The sequence below is a fragment of the Hypanus sabinus genome, chromosome 6 (assembly GCF_030144855.1).
Source record: "Hypanus sabinus isolate sHypSab1 chromosome 6, sHypSab1.hap1, whole genome shotgun sequence".
In the NCBI taxonomy this organism is placed as follows: Eukaryota; Metazoa; Chordata; class Chondrichthyes; order Myliobatiformes; family Dasyatidae; genus Hypanus; species Hypanus sabinus.
This window is the reverse complement of record NC_082711.1, coordinates 55,431,850-55,448,281: the sequence shown is the minus strand read 5'-3', so window position 1 is coordinate 55,448,281 and position 16,432 is coordinate 55,431,850. Positions and strand designations below refer to the sequence as shown.

The following is a 16,432-nucleotide window of genomic DNA, read 5'->3' as shown; positions in this document are numbered from 1 at the left end:
AATGCAAGATGCAATTACTAAAGTGGAGGAATGGGCAAATAAAATAAAATAGTCTATAAGGAAGTTGCAAGTGATATGTTTCTCAAGAAATCACAAACCAGTTTCCACGAAATTATATAAACAAAAATTAGAGCAGGTAAAGATAATTTGGTTCCTCGGTTTGTTATTTGATGAGAAACTTATACATGGAAAAAGCAAATTGAGAAAATTACAAACAAATGTAAAAAAATAAATAACTTATTGGGGTGCGAGCAGGTTATCGCTAATAAGCTCTAATGAGGGCTACATTGGATTATGGATGTGTAGCATAATGTCAGCTGCAGAAGGTAATTTAAAAATGCTGGATGTTGAGCAAGTTCAGGCCCTGAGAATACGTAGTGGTGCATTGAGAACATCACCTGTATCAGCTCTTCAAGCAGAAATGGGGGCAATGCCATTAAGACTTAGAAGAATAAAGCTAATGCTACATTACTGGGTTAACATCATGGGGCATAACTACTCACATCTAGCTAAAGTAATATAAAAAGACTGCTGGAAACATAATAATTGAAAATATTAATAGCTTTGGATGGATCGAGGATGCAGCAACACAAAAATGTGGTCTACATGAAATGGAATATAGCCCTCAGTTCCATTATCCGATGTTCCTCCATGGTTCTTTACAATACATACAGTGGATATAAACCTGCAGCAACTTTTAAAAAAGAAGTCTAACTGTGGAGTCAAACTGATAATACAAGAATATATAGACCTAAATATTAGTAATATTTACAGATGGATCAAAAGACCCTAGCTCTGGCCACACAGGTATTGCAGTCTACGTTCCTCAGTGCAAAACTTTCATTGGGAAAAGAACATCAAACCATTTATAGTGTATGCAACACAATTAATTGTAATATTGAGTGCATTATCTTGGATAGAAGAAAAAAATGTCATAGAAGCTGTAATTTGTTCAGATAGTTTGTCTGCATTAACCTCTATCAAACCAAGAAAATCAGAAAGTAGACAGGATATTTTGTTGGCGATTCTATGCAAGTTATATAATCTGACCAAAATGGGGTAGAAGTAAGCTTCCTTTGGGTTCCTGCTCATTGTGGTGTGGAGGGTCATGAAAAAGTGGACATTATAGCTAAACAATCACTCAAATTGTCTATAATAGAGGTCCAGATCCCTCTAAGCAAAGCGGAAGTCAAAAGAACTATAAAAACACTTATTGAGGAGACATGGCAGAAGCCCTGGGATGAAAGTGGAACAGGGAGACAACTGTACAAAATACAAAGGCAAGTCAGATACCAAAGAACATCAGGTGGGCATAGAAAAATAGAAGTGATCATTTGTTGTTTAAGAATTGGACACACAAGTCTTAATTACACATTATATAAATTAGGGAAACATCAAAATGGGTTGTGTAAATACTGTAATCAACCAGAACCAGTTGAACATGTATTGATAAAACGTAAGAAGTATCAAAGAGAAAGAGTGAAGATGACAGGAGCGCTTAAGATAAACAATAGAACTGCTGTGGGTATAGAAGACAGTTTAAGTGGGAGTTCAAGAGAAATACGGACCTATATCATGAAGTTTCTGAAAGACTCTGCTTTATTATATAGAATTTAGGGAAAGCAATTCTTTTTATTCCTCCTGTTTATCAAACAATCCACACTCCAGTCTAGTAGGTGGTACTAATGCACCTTTAAGCTGGTTTGCCAACACATGAAGAACAACACATGTAGAAGAAGAACTGCTTTCTGCTGAGCTATTCAAATCTTGATTGACTTGACTGCACAGTCCAACTGCCAAACCTGCCAGAATCTCTCGAGTCAAAGCCTCAAAGCTCCACTCCTTCACTGGCCCACTCACTCACCGGCTGCTTTCCAGTGGCCGCTCTGCTTGTGCTACCCCTCTATTCATTCGTTTGAGTTCAGATGGCCTCAGAGATTGGTGAGTGCGTGGAATGGGCTGCTGGCAGTGGTGGTGGAGGCAGAAACAATAGGGTATTTTAAGAGACTGCTGGATAGGTACATGAAGTTTAGAAAAATAGAGGGCTATGGGAAAACCTAGGTTGTTCTAGGGTAAAGACATGTTTGGCACAGATTTGTGGGCTGAAGAGCCTGCATTGTGCCGTAGGTTTTCTATGATCCACTACACACAGCTTATTTGCTATGGGTGTATGTGCCACATAGTTCTCAAAGTGACTATTCATGATGGCTTTACACACCTCCTGCAGCTCTGGATCTGTGGCTGGCACTCTCTCTGCCTCTTGTGTTGTCAGGGCTGTAGGCAGAGCCCTCACGGCTGTGAACCTGACATATCCCTCTGAATCGTGCTTGTGTCTCTCTCTTTGAGCAATCCCTCCCAGTAGCCTCAAGAGTGGGTCTGCAATGTTATGTTTTCCTGGCATGTGTGTGACTCTGTAGTCATATAGTTGCATCTCAAGACCCACTGCTCTATACATGCGCATGTTTAGATCTTGAGTTGTAAATTATCTCCAAGGGTTTATGATCTGTGATCAGGTTAAGTTCTCACTCATACAAGTAAGGATGAAGTCCTTCACAGGCCCATACTTGTGCTAATGATTCTTGCTCTGTTTGTGAGTATTTTGTTCACACTCTGAGACCACAGCTCACATAGCTGTCAGGTACCATTTCTTCATTTTGTTTTTGTATGAGCACTGTCCCCAATCTGACTGGGCTGACATCTGCTATTAATTTAGTGGGCGCATCTTTATCAAAATATGCCACTGTACTTGCTCAGGCTGGCTCCTCTTTTTGGTCTTTGAATGCTTGTTTCTGTTCTTCTCCCAACTTGACTGTGTGTCACTTCTGTGGCGTGTGGTGGTTCACGAGCATCCATTACTGCTGGCACTCTCTCCACAGTTGGACTGATGCCCATCTGTGACAAGAGAATTCCTATGAAAATTAGTTTGTCCATATTGAACTGACATTTCTCCAGGTACAGTGTCAGTCCACACTTTACAAGTCTCTTTAAGACAGCATGCAGTCTCTCATCATGCAGTTTTTGGTTAGGTACATGAAAAATCACATCATCTGAGACGTTCTCAACTCCTTCAGTTCCAACTAATGCTTTTGCTCTCTCATGCTGGGACTGTTCACTGGCTGATGACACACCAAATATCTATCTCTTTTACTTACATATGCCATTATGCACAGTAAATATGGTTAACCTTCTAGATTCTGGAGTTAGTTCCAGCTTGTGATAGCTCCACTTCACGTCTTGTTTGCTAAACACTGCAGCTCCATTCATACCCTGTAGCATCTCATCTACAGTTGGAATGGGATGTCTCTCCCTCACAACTCCTTCATTTTCCCTTCACATGTCTAGGCACATTCTGATGTCCTTATTGGGTTTTGGTAATTTCCTTTCTTTGGCATTCCTCCCTTCATAAAGAGTGGAGTGACATTTGCAATCTTCTAGTCCTCTTTTGATCACTGCCTCCTAACAGTTTCTTTACGTTAAGCTCCCATATGAGATCTGGGTTATTATACAACACCCAATCTAAGATAGACTTTCCCCAAGTAGACTCAAGCACAAGCTGCTCTAAAAAGCTCTCATAGCTATTCAACAAATTGTCTCTCTTGTGATCTGAAATTAATCTGCTTTTCTCAATCCCCTTGCATATTGGTCCCCCATTGCAATTGTGTCATTACCTTTATTACAAATGTTTGTACATGCCTGTGAAATCTCAACCCACATCTCTTACGAACAGAGCCACACCACAGCCTATGCCTTCCAGCCTGTTGTTTTGATACAAAGTATATCCTTTGATGTTCAGCTCCCAACTATCACCTTCTGTCAGCAACAATTCAGTGATACCCACAATGTCATACTGACCAATCTCTAATTGCGTGAGTTTGTCCACTTTATTCCAAATGTTATGTGCATTTAACTACAGCACCTTCAGTCCTGCATTCTTCATCCTTTTGAATTTTGCCTCTCTAGTACAATTTAACTCTTTGCTCTCTCTGCATTTGTACACAATCATTGGTTTGTCCTTCCTTACATTCATATTACACATCATCTACTTGTAAACCTGTTGGCTCATACTCAGCTCTATCATCTTGGCTGCCATCCTCTGCCATATTAATTTAAACCAGTCCCAATAGCTCTAGTCAATCTACCCAAAAGAATATTGGTCCCCCTGGGAATCAAGTGCAACTGGTCCTTTTTGTACAGGTTCCACCTGCCCCTGAAGAGATCCCAATTGTCCAAAAATCAGAATCCCTGCCCCCTGCTCCAATTCTTCAGCCACGCATTTATCTGCCTCTTCATTCTATTCCTATCCTCACTGTTGTGTGGCACATGCAGGAAACTCGAAATTACTACCCTGGAGGTTCTGCTTCTCAACTTCCTCCCTAACTCACTATATTCTTTAATCAGGACCTCCTCCCTTCTTCTTCCTGTGTCACTGGTACCAATATGTCCAATGACTTCTGGCTGCTCTCCCTTCCTTTTCTGGATATTGTGGACGTCTTCAGAAACATCATGGATCTTGGCATCTGGGAGGCAAACTACCAACTGTGTTTTCTTTTTGCATCCACCGAAGTGTTGATCTATCTCCATGAATATAGAGTTCGCCATAACTGCTACAATCCTCTTCAGTTCCATACCTTCTGAGCCACTGGGCCAGATTCAATGCCAGAGGCATGGCCACTGTTGCTTTCCCCAGGTAGACTGTTCTCCCCCCGCCCAATAGTACTCAAAATGAAGTACTTATTGTTGAGGAGGACTGCCACAGGAGTGCTCTCTACTATCTGATGTTTCCCCTTCCCTCTCCTGACAGTCACCTATTTATCTCTCTCCTGTATCCTTGAGGTGGCTACCTTTCTGTAGCTCCTGTCTATCACTGCCTCACTTTCCCTAACAAGCTGAAGGTCATTGAGCTGCAGTTCCAGTTCCCTAACACAGTCTCTAAGGAGCTGGCGCCAATGTGGCCATCAGGGATGCTGGGGGTCCCCTGGAAATCTCATATCTGAAACCCAGAACAGAATACTGACAGTAGGCTTAAAGTTCAAATGAGGAGAGCCACCACTTCCATCTCAGACCTAGTGTAGCTGGCTCCATAAAACATTGGAAGTTTTGGAACCCAGATTTCTCCATTCTCATCAATTAACGTTAAACTTACTTTAAATGCCTTTATCCTTGACCCCACCATTGAGTATTTGTAACCTATCTTAACACTTAATTAGATAGTGCATACATCATGGTTCAATGCTGCATGCTCTGAATATGCCTTTATTTCTCACTCTCAATTCCATGCTCCCTCACATGTTCTATCCCATTATCACAGTACTTGACTAGTCTCAAACTACATTAACAAACCTTACCATTTCAATTTCAATTTATTTTTCAATGCATGACACCGTGCAAATAGAGTTTGTGCTTTATATGCTCACCAGTACTTGCTAATTCTTCTTGTGAATGGGTTATTTTATGTTTCACGGCTGCCTGTTCAGTGACAAATCTCAAAGATGTGAGATGTATATATACTTCAATAATAAATGTACTTTGAACTTAATAATTAAACCGGGATCTTGCATCATATAATAAATTCCCTCATTTGCAGGTGTTACGAAGGATGAACAGCTCTGATGGGCAGAAGGGTACAGAGTAGCCCATGTTCCCCCCCCCCCCGGGAGAGTCACAAACTGTTACTGTTACCACGCTGCTAATGAGAGAGAAAGAGAGACAAAGGGAAAACATACTGGGACTGGAACATCTGCTTCAGATAAGGGAGAGATAACACCGGGAGACAGAGACTTGTTGACCCACCATATTATGACTCCTGAAACACTTATGGCTCCGGAGAGGGCTGTTTACTTGGTACTATTCTGTTCATTAAAATTCCTCAGTGGACAGCCGGAGTGGGCTCATTTGCTGGACTAAGCCATTCAAAACTGATTGACACCTGAGACCCTGTGAGTGGGGATAAAAGTGAGGTCTGGGGACACACCCCTCAGACACACCAGGAGACACACTAGTGAGCACTGCTTGAGTGTTGGAACCCACGGGAAGGTGTGGGGCATCGGAGACCGAACAAAGGATCAGTCAGTTTAACTCACAGTGTTTCGTAGCGAGACCGGTGGGGGCTTGTGTGTGTGTCCGCCCTTGCCTGGGTGACGAGTCCACCACAGAAGAATGGTCTAGCTGAGGGACAGAGGGGTCATACCCGAATGGCCGCAACACATCGACGGATCAAGAACGTAAAGGAAGGTTTGCCTGACTGTAGCCGATACTGCTTGCTTGCTCTTTCTCTCTCTCTCTCTCCCCAACAATTACAACACAACGACCAACATCTACCTCAGCACGTATGGACTGAACTGAACTTTATATTCACATATGACCATCCATTGTCCCCTAGACATCGAAAGAGCTTGTTTATTATTGATTATTATTATACCCACACTTTTAGGTTTAGTATTGCTAACGGGTATTATCTATATAATTGCACTGTTGATATTGATTTGTGTATTTTACTAATAAACACTGTTTGAAAATAGTACCACCAGACACCAATGGATACTTCTTTCTCTGTTGGTTAGACACCCAGTTACGGGGTACATAACACAGGGAAAATTTCGGATTGTCTCAAGCTGATCAAAGACTTGATTTAAGCACAGCTCAGCAATGCAGAAACTGGAGCTGCATTCTGTTGGACTGTCAGCCATGTTACACCAGCTTCTGCTACCTGCCAGTAATGATGGATACTGATTAAGCAGCTGGATATACTCAAGCCCTTTTAAGATTGATCCTTTGCTCAAATAGATTATTCGTTCAGGAAACATTTGGTGGTGGGAAGAGTAAATTCAAATAATTTCCAATTCTCATGTCCCCTTGGCAAACCTTTCAACCACTTTAAACATAGCAGCAATCCCCAGCAGCAACAGGTCATGGTTCACCCCATCACAGGTAACCTTCTCTTAAAGATAGGTCACCCAATGTAAAGCAGCCTGTGAATGAGGCAGAACTCAACTAAATCGGGACAGAGGGGTGATTAGGCAATGGATGGAAGTTCTGGCACTCAAATATAAAGAGGAAAATACAGGAAAACTGGTAAGATTGCTGGAAATGCATTGTTGAAAAATACATGATATACTTATTTCCTAAACCCCTTTTTCTTATAATTTATAGAAATATTTTTTCCATTTAATAAAGCACACTAAAAACATAATCATTACTCTAATGATAAGCACTAATGAAAAGCAGTAAATTCACAAAACATAGCATTACTTCTGAAAAGAAGGTTGGCTCACAAATAGTGAAAGCTTGTAGACAGTGCAAAAGCGAGGATAGGCAGGTGATAGAGAAGGGATGCACTCGGACCAAAGATTTGAGATGTGCCTATTTGAACACAAGGAGTGTTGTGAACAAAGCCAATGAGCTTAGAACATGGATCAGTATTTGGAGCTATGATGTGGTGGCCATTACAGAGAATTCGATGGCTCAGAGACAGGAATGGTTACTTCAAGTGCCATGTTTTAGATGTTTCATAAAGGACAGGGAGGGAGGCAAAAAAGGTGAGGCGTGGCATTGTTGATCAGAGATAGTGTCACGGCTTCAGAAAAGGTGAACGCCATGGAAGGGTTATCTACAGAATCTCTGTGGGTGGAGGTTAGGCACAGTAAGGGGTCAATAACTTTTTATATAGGCAGCCCAATAGTAACAACAATATTTTAAGAGCAGATAGAGAAACATATTGTGGAAAGTTGTAATAATAACAAGAGTTATTGTGATGGGAGATTTAATTTCCTAAATATTGATTGACATCTCCTTAACGCAAAGGGTTTAGTTGGGGTGGAGTTTGTTAGGTGAGTGCAGTAAGGTTTCTTGACACAATATGGAGATAAGCCTACCAGAGGTGAGGCTGTAATTGATTTGGTATTTGGAAATGAACCTGGTCAGGTGTCAGATTTCTCAGTGGGAAAGCATTTTGGAGATAGTGATCACAATTCTATCTCTTTACAGTAGCACTGGAGTGAGATAGGAACAGACAAGTTGGAAAAGCATTTAATTAGAGTAAGGGAAATTATAAAGCTATCAGGCAGGAAATTGGAAGCTTAAATTGGAAACAGATGTTCTCAGGGAAAGTATAGAAGAAATGTGGCAAATGTTCAGGGGATATCTGTGTAGAGTTCTGCATAGGTACGTTCCAATGAAACAGGGAATTTCTGGTAGGATACAGGAACCGTGGAATACAAAGGCTGTAATAAATCTAGTCAAGAAGAAAAGCTTATGAAAGGTTCAGAGATCTAGGTAATGTTACAGATCTAGAAGATAATAAGGCTAATAGAAGGAACTCAAGAAAGTAATTAGGAGAGCCAAATGGGGCAATGAGAAGCCCTTGGCGGGCTGGAATAAGGAAAACCCTATGGCATTCTACAAGTACGTGAAGTGCAAGAGGATAAGACGTGGAAGTATAGGACCTAACAAGTGTTACAGTGGGAAACTGTGTATGGAACCAGAGGAAATAGCATAGGTACTTAAATGAATACTTTACCTCAGTATTCACTGTGGAAAAAGATCTTGGTGATTGTAGTGATGATTTGCAGTAGACTGAAAAGTTTGAGCATGTAGGTATTCAGAAAGAGGATGTGCTGGAGCTTTCAGAAAGGGTCAAGTTGGATAAGTCACTAGAACCAGGCTACTGTGGGAGGCGAGGGAGGAGATTGCTCAGCCACTGGCGATGATCTTTGCATCATCAATGAGGATGGAAGAGGTACTGCAGGACTGGAGGGTTGCGGATGTTATTTTGTTTTTCAAGAATGAGAGTAGAGATAACCCAGGAAATTATAGACCAGTGAGTCTTACCTCAGTGGTTGATAAGTTGATGGAGAAAATCTGGAGATTCAGGATTTGTGAATATTTGGAGAGGTATATTATGATTAGGAATAGTCAGCATAGCTTTGTCAAGGGCAGGTCGTGCCTTACAAGCCTGACTGAATTTTTTTTGGATGTGAATAAACCCATTGATGAAGGAAGAGCAGTAGATGTCATGTATATGGATTTCTGCAAGTCATTTGCAAGGCTTACTAAGAAAGTAAGGAGGCATGGGATCCAAGGGAACATTGCTTTGTGGATCTTTAACTGGCTTGCCCATGTAAGGCAAAGATTGGTTGTAGACGGGTCATATTCTGCATGGAGTTCGGTCACCAGTGGAGTGCCTCAGGGATCTGGTGTGGGGACCTTACTCTTTGTGATTTTTATAAATGAGCCGGATAAGGAAGTGGAGAGATGGGTTAGTAAGTTTACTGATGACACAAAGGTTTGGCCTGTTGTGGATTGTGTGCAGGGGTCTCAGAGGTTACAGCGGGATATTGATAGGATACAAAACTGGGCTGAAAAGTTGCAGATGGAGTTCAACCCAGATAAGTGTGAAATGGTTCATTTCTGTAGGTGAAAAATGATGGCAGAATATAGTATTAATTGTAGGACTCTTGGCAGTGTAGGGAGTGAGAGGGTTCTTGGGGTCCGAGGCCACAGGACGCACAAAGCATCTGCACAAGTTGACTCTGTGGTTAAGAAGGCATATGGTGCGTTGGCCTTCATCAATTGTGGAATTGAATTTAAGAGCAGAGAGGAAATGTTGCAGCTATATAGGACCCTGGTCAGACACCACTTTGAGTACTGTGCTCAGCTCTGGTCGCCTCACTACAGGAAGGATGTGAAGCCATAGAGAGGGTGCAGAGATATTTACAAGGATGTTGCCTGGACTGGGGAGAATGCCTTATGAGAATAGGTTGGGTGAACTTGGCCTTTCCTCCTTGGAGTCACAGAGGATGAAAGGTGATGTGATAGATGTGTAGAAGATGATGAGAGTGACTGACCGTGTGGATAGTCAGAGGCTTTTTCCCAGAGGTGAAATGGTTGCCACAAGAGGACACAGATTTTGTAGGCCAATGGGCCTGGATTATGCTGTAGGTTTACAGTGTTACTACTTATCAGCCTAAAAAGTGCTCCTTTACAATTTGTAGTAAAATTTCCTACAGATCTATAATTCTGCATTATATAGATTCCTGGATGTTCTTGTTTATCTTTTTAAGTATTACAGGATTATTCTCTCACTGATATATTCCCTGTCAAAGCTATATCTCCCTATGATCTACAGTATGTTTAGGAAATTAATTTGCCCATCATCAGTACATGCTGCATATCGTGAGTGTGCATCATTATAACTGCTTTGTAAATCATCTTTGGCCTTGGCAGTGACACCAACTGTAAAGCTTCATATGTGCAATTATGCTGTTACACTGCTTGGAATACATTTACGATATTGTGAACCAGTTGCTGATCTATAAAACTATTACATACTGTATTAATTGCAAAGCAACATCAATACCTAATTAACATTGTGTATAATTGAAGCACAGAATCACAATGTGCAAAGAGAATCACCAGGATATAGGCTGGGTTTATATTCCTTGGAATGGATGAGAATCAGAAGATATGATTGAGGAGCATAGATGGATTATATTCACCAATAATTCCCCAGAGCAGAGATGTGTAAAACTGGAGGGCAGAAGTTTAAAGTAAGTGTTAAGAGGTTAAGAGGGGAACTAACCGAGAATGTTTTCACCGGGAGGATGTGGGAATCTGGAATACACTGCCTAAAGGAATAAAACACAATGACAGGACACAGAAAGCTACAAGCTAAGCGATGGAAAGTGGGATTAGTCCAGAATTGTACCTAATGAAGTGCAGGAACGTGGTTAATCTGTCACTAGGTCAATGAATCTCTAGGATTTATTACTTTACAAAAAGCTTTCTATTCAGTGTTTTGTTGGTCAGAAGGCATCTGCTTATTAATTTCTACCTATTTATCAGAAATGATCAGTTCTAGAAAATCACTTAAACCTGTTGTCTTTTCTGCTTTAAAGTTCAGGAATGAGGCTCTGCCTATAATGACCATTCATCCATTGATGTGAAGCTTTTTCGGTCGACTAAGATTTTTTAAGGGATTCCTTAGGGATTCCTCTCTTACCCTTATTAATCAGAATCAGAATCAGGTTTAATATCCTTGGCATTTGTTGTGATATTTGTTAACATTGTGGCAACAGTCCAATGCAGTACATGACAACAGAGGGAGAAAAAAACGAAACTGTAAATTACAATACATTTATATTAAATAGTTAAATTAAATGAAGCAGTGCAGAAACAGGAAATAAGAAAGGTGTGAGAGAGTGTTCGTGGGCTCAATGTCCATTCAGAGAATGGATGGCAGAGGGGAAGGAGCTGTTTCTGAATTGTTGAGTGTGTGCCTTAAGACTTCCGTATTTCTTTTCTGATGGTAGCAATGAGAAGAGGGCATATCTTGAGTTGTGCAGGTCCTTAATAATGGATGCCACCTTTATGAGCCACTGCTCCTTGAAGATGACCTGAATACTACAGAGGCTAGTGTCCATAATGGAGCTGGGTAATGTTACAACTGTCTGCAGCTTACTTCGACGTAGCAAACAATTCCCCCCCCACCAACCCACTCACACCAGAAGGTGATGCAGCCAGTTAGAATGCTCTCCGCAGTACACCTGTAGAAATGATGACTGTTTTTGGTGACATACCAAATGTCCTCAAGCTCCTAATGAAATATAGCCACTGTCTTGCCTTCTTAATAGCTGCATTGATATGGTTTGGATCAGAATGTTTTGGATTGAAGTCCTATTCTGGAAAATTTAATGCAAAAATCTGGTACAGAAACAAGCAAGATGTATGTTCTTTTGAATAAACAGTTACGTGTTCTTTAAGGTGAAAATAACAACTCCTCTTTAAACAACCACCATGCCCAATAACATAGATGAACCAAGCAGAGAGATATAGGTGATCTAGTTCAATTTTTCTGAAGACCCCAGGTCAAAATTTATCCCTTGAAAAAGCCAAATGAAGAAGAAACAAATTGCTGGTCAAACTGAGTGGGTCAGGGAGCATCTGTGCAGAGGAATGGACAGTTGATGCTTCCGGTGGAGAATCTTCATCTAGAGCCTTTATCTCTGATCCGGATTCTGGCAGTCACAAGTGGTACAATGTAGGGGAAAGTTTGGGAGAATGAGATATGGTTTGTGTAAATAGGTGCTTGAAGGTCATCATGGACTCTATCGGCTGAAGGGCCTGATTCCAAGGTGTATGAATCTGACTCTGGCAAACCAGATTATGAATGAATTATCACATAAAAATAACTTGTGGCTGTGTATTGTTATCAAAGTGGCTCCTACATTGAGAATGGCTAAATATATTTCTTTGGCTGTGGAAACCTTTGGGATACCTTGGAGTAGATTTTTTTTTGATTCTTTCTTTTCTTACCTGAATACAAAGTCGGCCTCATTGATTTCAGCTCCACAGCTGCTGTTAATTAGAATTCCAGAATTTCCAACAACTGAGCAATGTTTAAGTTTGTGATCTTTAAATGGATCTGTCTGAACAAAATAAACATTATTCAATTAGAAAATTAAGCTACATTCAGAGCTATTTATTGGAGCCCAATGCTGTGAGTTATCTCTGTTTATGCAAATCTCTCTCCAGTAAACACATTCAATCTTCACTCTTCCCTTCCACTGCCTTGCTCTATCTGTTTTTCATTTCCCCTTCCTTCTCTCCCTCTCCTTCTCCCCCTCTTTCTCTCTCCCTCTCCCTCTGCCTCAGTCTATCATTAACATGCCATACTTCCCAACTTAACCCTTCCCTCCTACGCTGCATGGCAAACTTGCCTACCATTTTACATAGCTCTTCAGACAATAAATCCCCGAATCCTTTCTCACCACATCCATTCTGGCCAGCTTGCCCTCCTCATTCTCAATCCTGATGCACAATGTCAAGTCAAACAAGTTTATTGTCATTTAACTATATACATGTATACTGTCAAAGGAGGTAACATTTCTACAAACCATGGTGTAAAGCAGTCGTACACATAACACACATATAACACACAATAACTTAGGAAAGTAAGTGTAAAACCCTGGTTAAGATTTCTACTGCTATGCTGTGAGGTGCTTTTTTAATTTTAGTAATTTTCTGCAAATGCAGTGTGTCCTGTTAGTGAGATTCATACACTGTTGTTTTGCCTTCGGTTAAAGATAAGGAGCATTTGTTATGGGTCATTCCAGAGAGTTGGGCAGGTCAGATTTCTGAAGGACAGTAGTCTGATTTGGGGTCTCTTCTGAGGAGGTACAGAGGAGAGCACAAACGAAGATGCTCAGAGAATCCCACTTGAATAAGAGTATTGTACAGATGAATGGTTTAAAGGAGGAAGAGCCAATGCTCCTGAGTTAGCCAGTTCATTTGACAAAGGGTCTCGGCCCGAAACATCGACTGTGCTTCTCCTTATAGTTGCTGCCTGGCCTGCTGTGTTCCACCAGCATTTTGTGTCTGTTGTTTGAATTTCCAGCATCTGCAGTTTTCCTCATGTTTGCTCTTTAAGTTCATTTGAGATTGTCTTTGAGGTAAATTCAAACTGTTGGAGAAGTCATTCACACAGGATGTGGGTTCAGCGCATAAGTAAAGCAATACCCAACTACTCCAAAAATGAGCTCAACATTTATGTGCACATTGGAATGGTTTAACCCGAATTGGCTCTTTTAAATTTATTTTCTTTTTCTGCAACTGTTTGCTAACATTTAAAATTTGGTGAATATACTTCCTTTCTAATTTTATGCCATTCTCTAATCTTTCATTCCCTGGTAAATAATGATATGTATAGAACAGTATTTTACACAGCATTAGCTGCTATCAATGTTCCTTAATCAGAACATCCTTACTTTCCTGTTTCGTTAAACCCAAATCATACCGACCCTAGATGTTTTGCTTATGAAAAGTAGCCCCCTCATCACTGACTCATGTGGCTGTTAGCTAAGTTAGTTCTTTTCTTTTTCAATCTGTTTATTATTATTATTATTATTATTATTAATATCAACATAATAAGATTAATACATAGATAATGGGATTACAAACATACAAATTTCAACTGAACATGAAAGGATACATAAGCTATAGTTACAATATAAATGAGTTTTCCCAAATCATGGATGACACAAGTAACATATAAACAAAGCAAACCTAGGTATATCATAATATATATAAATAAAAAAACAGAAAAGAGAAAAAGAATAAAAAAATTATGCTAGAAAAACTAATCTGACAATCTAATAACTAATAAGGAAAAAAATGAAAAAAGAAAAAAGGGAAAAAAAGAAAAAAGGGCTGTTTATAATATCTAACAAAAATACAAAATCGTCAGTGTCATCAACTCTGATCCTCTCAACATATGTAAAATGAAAACTGGAAAAACAAATAGGCTTGGAACAGGGTCACATTACATCATTTGAAAATATTGAATAAATGGTCTCCATATCTTTTCAAATTTAATAGAAGTATCAAATACAACACTTCTAATTTTTTCTAAATTTAGACATAACATAGTTTGAGAAAACCAATGAAATATGGCAGGAAGATTAATTTCTTTCCAATTCAACATAATAGATCTTCTAGCCATTAATGTAAGAAATGCAATCATTCGACAAGCAGAAGAGAATAAATGGACTGTCCATCATTGGTAAACCAAAAATTGGAGTAATAGGATGAGGTTGTAAATCAATGTTCAATACCGTGGAAATAATATCAAAAATGTCTTTCCTATATTTCTTCAAAAGCGGACAAGACCAGAACAAATGAGTTAAAGATGCTATCTCAGAATGACATCTGTTACAAATAGGATTTATATAGGAATAAAAATGAGCTGATTTATCCTTGGACATATGAGCCCTATGCACAACTTTAAACTGTATTAATAAATGCACATATAGATGATGAATTCATCATCTATGCACATATAGATTATGAATTAACTAATTGAAGAATTTTATCCCAATTCTTAATAGGGATAGTAAGGTTAAGTTCTCTTTCCCAATCATTTTTAATCTTATAGAAAGGCTCTGAATGTATCTTCATAATTATATTGTAGGGTTTTGATATTACCCCTTTCTGAGAAGGATTTAGTTCAAACAAATTCTCCAAAATACCCGAAGACACAAGATTTGGAAAGGTAGGAAGTACAGTATTTAAGACATTTCTAATCTGTAAATATCTAAAAAAATGAAATCTAGGCAAATTATATTTATTAGATAATTGTTCAAAAGACATAAAACAATTATCCAAAAATAAATCGGAAAATCGTAGTAATCCTTTAGTCTTCCAAGCTGAATAAGCTTGGTCTATAATAGAAGGATAAAAAAAAAGCAATCGGATACAATAGGAATGTTTAAATCTAACTGAGTCAACCCAAAAAATTTCCGAAATTGAAACCATATACGTAAAGTATGTTTAACTATCGGACTGTCAATTCATTTCTGCAATTTAGAAAGAGCAAAGGGAAGAGAAGACCATAAAATAGAATAGTACAGATTTAATTTCCAGGTTCACCCAATGAGGGCTAAAAGATAAATCCCAATCCTTTAACCAACATATCAAATATCAGATATTCACTGCCCAATAATAAAATCTAAAATTAGGCAATGCCAATCCACCTTCCTTCCTTGCCTTCTGTAAATATTTTTTTACCTAATCTAGGATTTTTATTCTGCCATATATATGAGGAAATTTTTGAATCAACATTAGCAAAAAAAGATTTCGGAATAAAAATTGGTACCGCTTGAAATATATATAAAAACTTGGGTAAAATAACCATCTTAATAGCATTAATCCGACCTATCAGAGATACAGATAATGGTGACCATTTAGTAAACAAACATTTAATCTGATCGATTACAGGTAAAAAAATTAACCTTAAATAAGTCCTTATAATTTTTTGTGATTTTAATCCCTAAGTAAATAAAAGAGTTATTAACTAATTTAAAAGGTAAATTTCCATAAATTGGAACCTGTCTATTTAAAGGAAACAATTCACTCTTATTAAGATTTAATTTATACCCAGAAAAATTACTAAATTGAGCCAACAATGATATAACTGCAGGAATGGATTTCTCAGGATCAGAAATAAATAATAATAAATCATCTGCATATAATGATAACTTATGTATATCTGTCCCATGAGTAATGCCCAAAATGTTCTGTGATTCTCTGATAGCAATTGCCAAGGGTTCTAAAGCAATATCAAATAATAATGGACTAAGAGGACAGCTTTGTCTAATACCCCAAAATAAACGAACAAAGGGAGATCTTTGATTGTTAGTAAACACCAAGGCTACTGGAGTATGATATATCAGTGTAATCCTGGAAATGAATGTCGGACTAAAATTAAACTTCTCAAGCACAGTAAATAAGTATGGCCATTCAACTCTATCAAATGCTTTCTCCGCATCTAAAGAAATGACACATTCTTAAGTGCTATGTGAAGGAGTATAAACAATATTCAATAATCTCCTAACATTGAAAAAAGAATAGCGATTTTTAATAAAACCAGTTTGATCTTCCG

The 16,432-nt window shown here is 38.9% G+C and overlaps 1 protein-coding gene across 1 annotated transcript in view; it reads right to left on the bottom strand.

Moving 5' to 3' along the window:
* The window catches only part of LOC132395151 (alpha-2,8-sialyltransferase 8F-like), an 87,990-nt gene that overhangs the window by 13,181 nt on the left and 58,377 nt on the right, over positions 1–16,432 (bottom strand). Inside the window, exon 5 of the mRNA XM_059971450.1 lies at positions 12,310–12,422. Coding sequence (XP_059827433.1) covers positions 12,310–12,422 — 113 coding nt within the window. The remainder of the gene's footprint in view (positions 1–12,309; positions 12,423–16,432) is intronic.